We start from the raw sequence: 12,172 nt of genomic DNA, 5'->3' as shown, positions 1-12,172 counted from the left end.
TTTAGTGCCTTTATGGTTCTGTTTATGAAATAACAGTTTTAATTAATTAATTAATTAGTTAATTCGGTCCACATGACATTATTTGCGCAATACTGTTCAGTGGAATTACAACACATGCACATACTGGACTTATGTCTTGTCACATTGATGCTCAGTATTTCACAGTTCTCTCTACAGCACAAAGATACTATGTGCTCCTCCATGTAAGATTCTGACAATACTGCTAGCAGAAAGCTGCCAATGATGAAAGCAGCACCAACACCTGACACAGGCACTGGTGAAGGGCATGAGACTATATAATCAACATATATTTTAAAGTATATAGTGTACCCTTAACAGCAGTGTTCAACAGATGGAAATATAAATGAACAATTAAGACTATGGTGAACTTTTCACTTATAATATGAAAGATTCAATTCACATAAATCACTGTTGGATTAAGATAATCAAATTGGCAGGAAGTCAGAATTATACAGGCATACTGAATGAATAGACAATAGTATTAAGGCTCAAAAATTTGCTAAATGAAAATAAAAAGTATCGATAATTGTCTAATACAAGTTTCAAAGTTGTACTGTAATACAGAATAAAGGCTTTGTTTTATTTTCTACCTTAATTGTGCTTGTGTTCAGAAAGCCATGCTTGAACTCATAAAGTTTTCAAAAGTACTCATTACATCTCTCTGGTTTAATTATGTCAGAAAAACTAAGAATTTAGAAGAGCATTAGAAATAATATACATGTTTCGTTTTTCTCTGTGACTTTTGTTTGAAACATTTTTCTCTCCTGAGAACATTTAGTGAGATACACACAGAAACATATGTAAGACTCATATAAGATTTTAAGCTTCCACAGTGAACAAATTTCCTAAAATCTTAGGTGATCAGCTCTTTCAGTGTTAAAAACCAACATTTCAAAGATCTCCTACAATTCCATCTAAATTAGAACTGACATGGCTCAATGATATTCTCCAACACCAAATTTCATGAAAATCCATCACGCAGTTCAACGGACAGACTGAGTGAACTTAAAAGGTGCTTTGCACGGGTGCAAACATGTCTATCAGCTGATTACTGACATCATACATAACAAAAAACATGACATGCAATTAGTATCTTCAAGTCAATTTTATTTAACATTTCAATTACAGTGAAACCTCGATCTATCGTTCCCAGATATATCGCTTTCCCGGATCCATCGTTCAATTTCTGTGGTCCCTGAACAAATCCTGTTTAAACTATGGAAATAAAACCCACATTGATCGTTCTTCGATTTATCGTTTTCCCACATCTATCGATCGGAATTCTTGGTCTCCATGAATGTTAATCCCGCACTGATCATTTTTAAGAAAGTGCAACACCACACAAATGTTAGTAAGCATTGGTAGTAGTAAAAGCGGTTGATGTTTTTGAAACATGGTGTAGCAAGTTGCAGTACCGTCAAAATGTGTGGTATGCGACCTTGAGCGCGTCTTACCTGCAAAAAAATGAGTGTGAGCGATAAGGGGATGCCGAGTGACCCAGTCCACAATCCAGAACTGTTTTGTGAAGTGTGGCTATGTGAATAATCAAGAAGGGTCAGACATGACAGAGGTGGACAGAAGTGGTGAGCATGACATCATGCAAGCCGAAGACTGGGTTCGGCTGGGGGCAAGCACCACCGGCGTGGACTTTGATGCCTACGTGTCTGTGGACCAAGAGCTCGCGACATATGGTGTGCTGTGTGTTGAAGAAACGTGTGGTGCGGAGGGAAGTGGAAGTTGCGTGGAGGAAGGGCAAGGTGATGGTGATGGTGGTGGTGACGATTAAGCCGAGTCCGAACCAGTGCCCAGTTTTACGGAAGCACTTCATGCATTTTAGAGCGTTCATATATGCTCACATCACCGAAAGAGACCAAGTGAACACTGTTAATATTGAAAGATTATTATTCAGCTTGAAAAGGAAAGATGTTACTAAACAAATGAAAATTAATGACTTTTTTAAAAAGTAGTAATGCAAATTGGGCTTGACAGTGGAAATATTATCACTGGTTTACGTTTTTTGATTTAGTTAATATATATAGGCAAATGTGACCGTTTTCATTCATTTTATATAGGCCCCGCATCTATCGTTTTTTTTTCAGGACCCCTGACGAAAATGATGAATCGAGGTTTCACTGTAATCACAACAATATAGGAGGGGGAATCTGTACACAGGTACAAATGGAAGTAAAACAACTGTAATGGACATAAAAAGGTTTTATATGTGTATCACTCCACAAATTCCAACAGAGGAGCCAAAACGTAGATGTCATAATGCTATCAGAGACCTGGCTTGATGAAGCAGAAAGTGTAAACAGTACGAGGACCAAAGGGCAACAATGATGGACATTCCGTCTGAGGAGCGCAAAAAGAATACCCAAAGTCAGTTACAGAGCTCTTAAAGCTAGAAGAAAAAAGATTTCTGCAAGGTGTCTGTGACTTCATAAACAACATTCCTATATTTATATAAAAAAATATGTAAGAAAAGTAAAAGAAGTAATTGTACAAATTATTAACAGTATACTCTCAGATTTAAGTTAAGATCTATATTAAGAATCGCGGGGAGACTGCTGTAATAGAACAAGATTTATAGAAGAATGTGCTATAGAAGGCCGGGTGGGCATTGTCTAGGCCTTTTTTGTATTTACAATATTTTTTTTTCCACAATGAAGAATTCTAGATAGCTGATGCAAATGCTCATGTTCGGAGGCTTTTTTCAGTAGTCAAAATAGCAACTGTGCTTGAGGTTGTACTACCAAAGAAGAGTGTTCTGTTATGCGATTTTTTGTGGACAAAAGGACTCAATGTAAAGGATATTCATAAAGAAATGTTTCCTGTTTATGATGGGAAGTGTTTGTCACATAAAATGGTTTCATCTTGGTGGCAAATGTTTTGCTGATGACAAAGAGTCAAAAGACTTCTTTGCTGTGGGTTTTGATGCGCTGGTAAAGCGATGGGACAAGTGTACCAATGTTGGCAGAGGATTTGTCGAGAAACAAATGTTTTTCCAGGTTTAAATATCACATATTTTACATTTCATATCCATTTGTGATGTATTTACTGACTTTCCCTCATATAAATATAAATTAAAGTGTTCATTTGATGTAACAATTTAAGAATATAATAATCCTCATATTCAAATTATCTCTTATTCAGTTTTCTGCTATTTGAAAATACTGTACAGAAATCTTGAAAAAGTTAGGTGCAACAGCAGTCAGGGGGTGGTAGGCCCCTAATGCAATGTAAGTGGGTACAAGATAATCAGGTTCAAATCAAAACAGTTATGTAAAGTCTATCCATGTATTTTTTCTTCTTCTTCTCACTCCAACTTTGGAGCATAGGGGTGATTTCTCAGTTTCATTGATCATTTTTTACAGACGGTAGTACTCCTTGGATGGGTGATCAGCTCTTTACAAGGCCTCTACCTAAACACAGGACAATGCAAACACAGAATAAACAAATACACACACCAAACATCCATGTCTAGTTTGGGATTCAAACCCACAATCCTCGCTTCCAAGCGAGTGAAGACAGTACATGTCTCAGACCGCTTGGTTACCATGACCGGCCTGTCCATGTATATCAATAAAATATTATGAAAGACTTACAAGTAGAAGTTTCCATATTGGTCTGCACGAACACCAACTGACAGACCAACAACCACAGCAGGTAGCCCATAGCCCATTGTATAATAAAATCTCATTGGACCATGGTTGATATCTCGCATCTCTGTGAGCATGCGATATAGATGTACAGAGTCCACGAGAGTCCATGTAAAGGCTGTGAGCCACAGGTAATGCAGACACATGGCAGACATCTTGCAAGGAAACTGTGCACACAACAAAAGGGAGGTGAAATGTTCATATTTTGCATTTATGGGGGCTGCTTGATCCCTGATCAAGGCACAGAACCTCTCTGCTTAAGGTCTTCAATTCGAGGCTAACTAGACCCAGCGCAAATTTCTCCATTCTTTTCCTTTCTCTCACCATTAAGAAATGTAGAATTCTGTAAACATATATCATGGAAAAACTGTAGTTCAGACCTAATGTTATACTTTGTCTAAAAACATCTGTAAGAGTACATTACACCCTGAGTACACAACCTTGAAGGTAAAGTTGTCCCTGTGCTTAATTAATTAAGCAATACATCATGAAGAACATATGGGGACCTTGGCTCTAGGTGAAGATGAGTGGTCAGCTTCACAGTCCAGCTGCCTTACTCCCCCCCCCCAGGAAAGAGCCCCAGTGTCCATTAGACAGGAGGCTGGGCAGGCTCCAGAGCCAGTCTGGATGCTGTGAAGACGAGAAAACTCTCTTGCTCCTGCCAGGAAGTGAATCCCAGCTATCATACTTGTAGCCTGTCACTATACCAACTGAGCCACCCCAGCTCTCATGTAGTCAACCTTACAGAAGAGAAGTTCTGTGGGTTCATCGAGATCTCCAGTATGGCAATGCTGGTTAACATCCAGCACCTTTCTAATGATGACATAATGATCTGTGTCACTATACAACGATAACATGCCCTCAAAGATATTTTAGGCAGAGTTTACATGTGAGGAAGTGCCTGATTTGAATCTTGGTCAAGCCACCAACTATTCTGATATTTTTCATGTATATACATGCCACAATCATTTCTTTCCACATAATTTCAAATGCATTATTCACCATCATTTGATCGTTCACCAATACGCAGTCCAAATTATTTATAGCATCATTAAATAAGATATAAATAAATAAATGTGCAAATAAGTGATAAAAATGCCATTCTATTTTATGCTAGTTACACTCTGCATGCACAATTACTTCTATTTTTAATAATGTTATATTTTAGCGTCCTGTTGCACTGAATTAAGTCCATGATTTATTTTATCCGTCTTCTAGTGCATACATTCATCTATCCCCTCTTCTCACTCGCACTACATGTTTCGGCACAAAAGTGCCATCTTCAGGTGCTGATCCAATCCACGTCAAACCAGTTCATTGCATGCCTTGTCTATACATACTAAAATAACTAAAATATATATTTATCTTATATACTGATAAATGTTAAGTGTTAACATATTAAAATTGTACAGGATACAGTAGAACTTGGTTATAACGTCATCAAAGGGACCTAAAAATAGTGTCGTTATAAACGAATGTCGTTGTAACCGAAATGGGCACTTCCACAGTAGCCTTATGTTAGTCACGTAAAAATCTACCAAAAACCGAGTTAAAATGTTGCATTTTTTAGTGAAATACGTAGTTAAGTACAGACTAACGTAACATTAACGTGGAATTGCCCAAATGTGTAATATCAAAGACATATTACAGCGCTTTTCACTGACAATACACACCGCACTAATACTGTATATTAAAGGTAGGCCTACTCACCAAATTACAGTAGATTACATCAATTGTTGTGCCTTACTGTACCTAGATACGAGTACAGTAATCAGTTATCTTCATCTGTTTCCTGTTACTTGCCCAATACACACTTTCTAAATTACGTTCAATGTCCATATCAGAGAAATTCAGGAATGAAAATGACGTTACATACGAGGTTGATGCATTTGTGCATGTCGTACTAAGCAAGGTATAAAAACAGTTGCTTTATGAGGAATTAGTTCGTACCATTGAATATTTGACGCAATAGACAAGGTGTCGCAGAAACCGATGTTGCTATAACCAAGTTTTACTGTATTTCATTCCTACGTCGTGTTTCATTACGCGAGTCATGTTTATCATCTCCTGTTGGAGCACTCTTTCACTATCGCGTATTGTGCTCTGTGTTGCGTCTTGCTCCTGTGACTGCGTGTGTTATACTGCTGGACCTGCTGGGTATGTGTGTGTGTGCTGTCTTCGTTTTGAGTGAGTTATCATTAACACTTAACACTTAACATTTATCAGTATATAAGATAAATATATATTTTAGTTATTTTAGTATGTATAGACAAGGCATGCAATGAACTGGTTTGACGTGGATTGGATCAGCACCTGAAGATGGCACTTTTGTGCCGAAACATGTAGTGCGAGTGAGAAGAGGGGATAGATGAATGTATGCACTAGAAGACGGATAAAATAAATCATGGACCTACTTCTATTTTGTTCATCCCATTATATTGTTATGTGTTGGGTATGTGTCATGCGACAAGTAACTTCACGTCATATTGGATATAGCGAATTTATTGAACACTCGCTCTTACAATCACACAATTTACAATCTCACAATTACTGCCATCAGCAGTATCACAAATTATCATGTCAAATCTTCTAATCATGCATTCGGGTTTTCTTCCCGTGACTGCTGCTATATTTCAACTGTCTTCGGTGGCTGCTACACTTTAACTGTCTTCAGCGGCTGCTGCATTTTAATTGACTTCGGCGGCTGCTACATTTTAACTGTCTTTGGTGGCTGCTGCATTTTAACTGACTCATTAGGCAGTGTGGTTCTCTTATAAACCCTCAATCAGACAACAGAAAACGCCTCGCTTCCTTGTTGCTTAGTCGCCATGTTTACAGGTGTTGCTGGGCAACGCTGTCGAGAGTTGTTTACTGCTACATAGCAACCGCGGCATCCCCCCCTATGTCACCGCGGGGGAGGGGGCGGGGCGCTGACCGGCAGGGGTGTCCTGCATAGTGCAAATACGTCACACTATTACGAAATCAAGATATGGGAGCTACCAACACAACAAAGTAAATTAAATTTTAATAAAACCTATTAAGATCAAATAAATATATCAATGGTTTAACCAATTCTATTGCTTATTATTTATTCTGGAACTGGCTTCCAGAAGTCAATAGATTCAGCAGTAATATAGAATGTAGCATCTATTATTCACAGTCTTATGTGCATCACCACATTCCACAGAACTTATTAACTTTAAAATTTTAAAACACTACATGTTTCAGCCAATATGGCCATCATCAAATGTTAACATTTTTAGATGAGGAAACGGCTGTCTTCTGTTAATATATATGCAGGTTCCTTTGATGTGCTTGTGTGCTGGAGTTGCTAGGTTGTGTTCTTTCCTTGCTGTGTTTTGCTGCTGTCAGGAACAAGACATGCAGCAAAACACAAAAGGTAAAAGGGAATAAGTTCTGTGGGACGTGACGTTGCACATAGCACTGTGAACAATAGACACTAAGTGAAAAGAGCAACAGGATGCTATAACATAATATTGTAATATAAAATACTAAACTCTTGAAACTGCAATACTTCATATATTTTACCCTTTAATACAAGAATTTATCATGACTTTTTCATTGTAAAAATCAATACATTTAGCTCCGAAATTCAATAATAATGTATTCTTTTTATCTATTTACAAATCATTTGATGACGGTCCACGTGACCGAAACATGTAGTGGTTAACTTAGACAATAAAACTGATTAAACCATTTATATATTTTTACTGATTTCAACTGATTTTATTAAAATTTAATTTACTTTGTTTCTGTGCTGATGGCTCCAGTACCTTGACCACAATACAGGTCCTACCAAATCCATGACTCACCTCATGCTGCACCAGTGTCTTCCTCGCCTTCAGTGCTATGAAGAACACCAATTCAGCCAGAAACACACAAGCCACCACATTCTTATGTATTGAGTTAGAGTTTGTCTCTACACCACGTATCAGAACAAGAATGAGCAGAGCCACTAACAGCATTGGGAGTGCCAGGCAAAATGCTCCATAGGTCGCAATGTCTTCTGGTACACTTGGATCGGGAATATACTGCCAAACAGAAAAGAAAAGGGGTAACCGTTCCAGCACTTACTTTCAGTGATAAACATGCCCAACAACCGATTATGTATCATAAACTGTCATGTATTTGCTGGTATTATGAATATGAAAGTTCATCACCACCAAGGCAAAAGCCTACTACAATATCCCATACAGCTACATGCAGTTCTTATTAATGCAATGCATGGCTGAACAAGTTGGTTCACATGGTAATGCTTCTGACATCTATTACAGAAGAACCCAGTTCAAATTCAGGCTGAGACACGAACCATCTAGAGTGAGCTGTGTGTAGATGTGTCTCTTCTATTGATGTGGTTTTTTGGCATTCTTCCTGATCTTATGCTGATGTAGTGTGTCTTTCATTGGCTTGTAAGTATAGGAAACAACATTTCTCCCAAATATAAGGAATGCAAAACAAGGAGAAAATGCAATCCTAGATCTACAATCCAACAAAAAACACAAATTACAACACAAGACCAGGGAGAACCCAAAAGAAATACACTGGTAGAAGAAATGCATCTACACACAACTACTACATCCAGATAAAGCATAAGGAAAACTTACACGTAAGTTTAGTTTTAATAATTTTAATGATTCAACATTTTAACACTTAATATTTATTCTTAGAGCTAAACACGCCTTTATATACATAACGGCATAATGGCATTACATACTACTGAAAACCAGTATTCCAATATGTAAACACTGGCCAATGTAGGAACACTAGCAGATGAATACAGATGAATGACAAAAAGTCAAATACCTGGTTATGGTTTAATGAGCTGAAACATTGTAAGACAAATGCATGGTGTGTCCATACTAACTATTGTGGTGATGGAAGAAAATAAAGAAATTTCACACAAATAGTATGATGCTAAGATATAATATTTACATCTAGAATGAGGTTACTTGTGGTTTTCCTCAGTTTCTTGAGGAAAATGACAGGTCACTACCTTCATTATCCTCTCCAATTAATTATTCATTATCAAGCAGTTATTCAGTGCTACTTAATACGAGTTACTAGCAACATTCATCAATATACTGCACAAAAATAAATAATATAATTTAAAATACCTTCAGTGAGATAAGTTTGATGGACTACACTTTAGCACTACTAAACTTACAAAGATTCAAATGAAATCTGGTCTCAGTCCTCATTTTTAACCTGAAGATGGAGGCAATATGTTCCTCTGATATAATGAGACTACATTGACTCATTAGGTAATTGAAGTTCATTTAATCATGCTGTCAGTAGCTCAGAACATACAGCGTTTACACCAATGTCATAACTCAGAAGACCGCAACATGAATTAAAACCACTGTGAAAACTACAAAACCCATGTGAAGGTAATGTTCTTATCAACATCTCTTTAATAATTACAAGAAATTCCTATAATTCTGAACTGAATTACATACCTGCATGTCAACCAAATCGATCAAAATGGCAAACGTAGATAGATGGTTGCACGTACAGTTGACTAGGAATGGCTTTGTGACGGAAACATGCCAATCATCAGCTACTTCTGTCTGACACCCCGCTCGAGACCACTCTCCAAAACTGCCAATAACATGCCACTTTATTATGGAATTTATTTTAAGTGTATTAAATATGGTTATATCCAGACTGTAGCCTTATAGGTTATGATAACACGTAGCCTCACAGAAGGTTACTGGTGTTTCTGTGGAAGCTTCTGTCATCTTCTACCAAGAAAATAGAGACAGCAGGTTCTCCTGAAACACTGGTAACCAGTGCAAGATATCATAGCCTAGATGAATGCAATCTTACACTCTGAACTGCATGTGATAAAGGGGAAAAGAAAAACATAAGCAATAATATGAACAGCTGATCCAAGACACTTCATCAAAATTGTGAGACATACACGTCTGATTTCTTTAATTACCTTACAGACCTCAAGATACAGAGCAAAAGAGTACTGAACATAAAGCACGTGTTTCATTTTTCTCTACAACTTATGTTAGAAGCAATTACACTCAAGTAATATGGAAAAATGTCTTCATGGAAAGTGTTGTTAAAACTGTCCAAACTAAATGAAAATTAAAATGACTGGACAATTTTCTTAACACAATTCTTCAGTGTAATTTTTCAAGAAAACCTGTAAAGCAGTTCTTGAGCTGTTTCACATGTAGAGCCAGCCAGACATGCAAAGACAGATGGACTGAGTGAACTTAATAGGTTGTGAACGAGACTTATAAAAGGTGCATGGATAAACAACCTGGGCCATCCATATATGGATAATCAAGAATGTAAGGTAAGTAACATATAACTTTGAAGGCCATGTACATACCCCCTGGCAGTGCTCCAATGAACGCACTGAGGATTGGATCTTGGTGACAGTGGCTGGAGATCACTATGTAACCACAGGCGCAACAAGACTGGTGCAGGCAGAGGACCAGCGTCTGTTATGAGCTTGTACTTCTTCCGAGCTAATTAAAAAGCACTACAATGTGAATTGCTTCAGGAAACCAGATACAGTGAAACCCCCCTTAATGTCCTCATTTTAGAGTTCTCTCTCATTTAACCCTTTCAAACCCAGTGGTCACTATATGTACCACCTGTTTTAACATACTAAATCTCTGCATTCTGCTCACAGAGCGTGTTTGTGTGTTCCATATGGTTCTCACAGTAAACAGCAACTGTTTCCCCAAACAGCATTAACTGATTGGGCTTTGTAGCAGAGACGTAATGTGTTTCCTGTGAGGTACGCACTGAACTCTGCATTCTGCCCACACAGTGTATTTGTGTGTTCCATATGATTCTCACAATAAACAGTGACTGTCTCTATAAACAGCATTAACGTATTGGGCTTTGTAGCAGAGACGTAATGTGTTTCCTGTGAGGTATGGACTGAATTTGTATATATTACACAACTCTGCATTCTGCCCACACAGTGTATTTGTGTGTTCTGTATGGTTCTCACAAAAAACAGCAACTGTTTCCTTAAACAGCATTAACCAGTTGAGCTTTGTAGAGGAGAAGAAATGTGCTTCTTCTGAGGTACAAACTGCATTTTTACATATTATTTAGAAGAAATCATGTTTAAAGAGTTAATATGCAATAAACCATAAATGAACAACATACCAATCAAAACAACACACTTCTCAACCTAACACTAAATAAAGGAAAAAGGGAGGAGTACAGAATGTATTTTAAATCATACAAGGGGCAGTGGCATATAAACCACAATCTAAAAATGGCTGACAATTATAAATAAACTATTGTGATAAGTATAGATGGTAAATTACAAGTGATATTAATGACACCACAACATTATTCTCAGCTTTAAATTTCATCTCATTTAAGACTTTCCTCAGTTTACTCTTCAAATCCCCTGGTCCCCAAAGAAACCACAAATAGGGGTTTGCATTTAAGTTAATCAATCTAAATATTCATACATTACCTTCCCCAACTTCTCCCTCGCTAACTGGTACAAGAATTGCTAAGGATATGATTGGTGATCCAACATGAAGTTCAATGCCCCAACGTCGGCTGACAGTCTCATCATAACGTGCAGGTAGGAGAGAACCGGCTGTTCTATACTGAGCATAACTAATAACAGCTCTACCACTGCCTTGTAAACTGTGCTTTGTTGTAAGTTCACCTGAAATGTTGATGACAGAAACTAGAATAATCAACAATTAAATTTTAAGAGAAGAAACTAAATAAACAGCGAAATTCAAATTCAGTGTCTTGCCTTTAGTGAAATCCCATATATAGTGATACTTTGTATAGTACTGATCAAGCCCAATGGAAACAATATACTATTTTCCCAAAGTATTCAGTGATTTTTTATTTTGTAAATAACCCACATTTAGTGCAAGATGTCTTCAACCTTCAAGAACTCACATCCCTCAAATCAGTACAACTATTACTGAAAAAACAGTCGACATTCAAACTTCTTTTCAGCTGGAAATCATTATCAACTAATTTGATATTACTGCCAATGTAACTGTATTTATTTTTGTGTAGGTTTCTTGAGCTACTTATGTAAATAAATTATTTCATCATAATTATTTACAGTAAGTTCACAATTTTGCATTTATTATCTTCATGATTTTACACACTTTTTATTTTGCTCCAGCCAAATATCCATAAGAACAATACTAAATTTTAACCAATTTTACATTCACCCAAATTTTCACTTCATCCTCTGGGTCCTGATGACAGAAATTTACATGATTATACATTCTGTTTCAAAAAATTCTAAGACACACTGGCATAATACTATTCACATTCAAGATTTACGCTAGTAAACAGGCTTGTCTTTTCATATGTAAGTTTCTGAATCTCACATAACAGAGAGATATATACATACAGACTGAGAGCTCAAGTGCACTGAAACATGTATATTTTATAAGGCTTATCAAATTTATGGTGCAAAGCATTTCATATTTTTCTGTATGTTGTTTCAA

The 12,172-nt window shown here is 37.0% G+C and overlaps 1 protein-coding gene across 2 annotated transcripts in view; it reads right to left on the bottom strand.

Annotated features, from left to right (window-relative positions):
• The window catches only part of LOC111862522 (protocadherin-like wing polarity protein stan), a 150,907-nt gene that overhangs the window by 39,297 nt on the left and 99,438 nt on the right, over positions 1 to 12,172 (bottom strand). For both annotated transcript variants that reach the window (XM_033750700.1, XM_033750699.1), the window contains exons 37-41: positions 11,161 to 11,361; positions 10,048 to 10,186; positions 9,158 to 9,299; positions 7,514 to 7,732; positions 3,627 to 3,847 (exon numbers count right to left, since the gene is read on the bottom strand). In XM_033750700.1, coding sequence (XP_033606591.1) covers positions 3,627 to 3,847; positions 7,514 to 7,732; positions 9,158 to 9,299; positions 10,048 to 10,186; positions 11,161 to 11,361 — 922 coding nt within the window. The remainder of the gene's footprint in view (positions 1 to 3,626; positions 3,848 to 7,513; positions 7,733 to 9,157; positions 9,300 to 10,047; positions 10,187 to 11,160; positions 11,362 to 12,172) is intronic.

The sequence above is a fragment of the Cryptotermes secundus genome, unplaced genomic scaffold, assembly GCF_002891405.2.
Source record: "Cryptotermes secundus unplaced genomic scaffold, Csec_1.0 scaffold1084, whole genome shotgun sequence".
NCBI classification, from domain to species: Eukaryota; Metazoa; Arthropoda; class Insecta; order Blattodea; family Kalotermitidae; genus Cryptotermes; species Cryptotermes secundus.
This window is presented reverse-complemented; position numbering and strand designations above follow the sequence as displayed.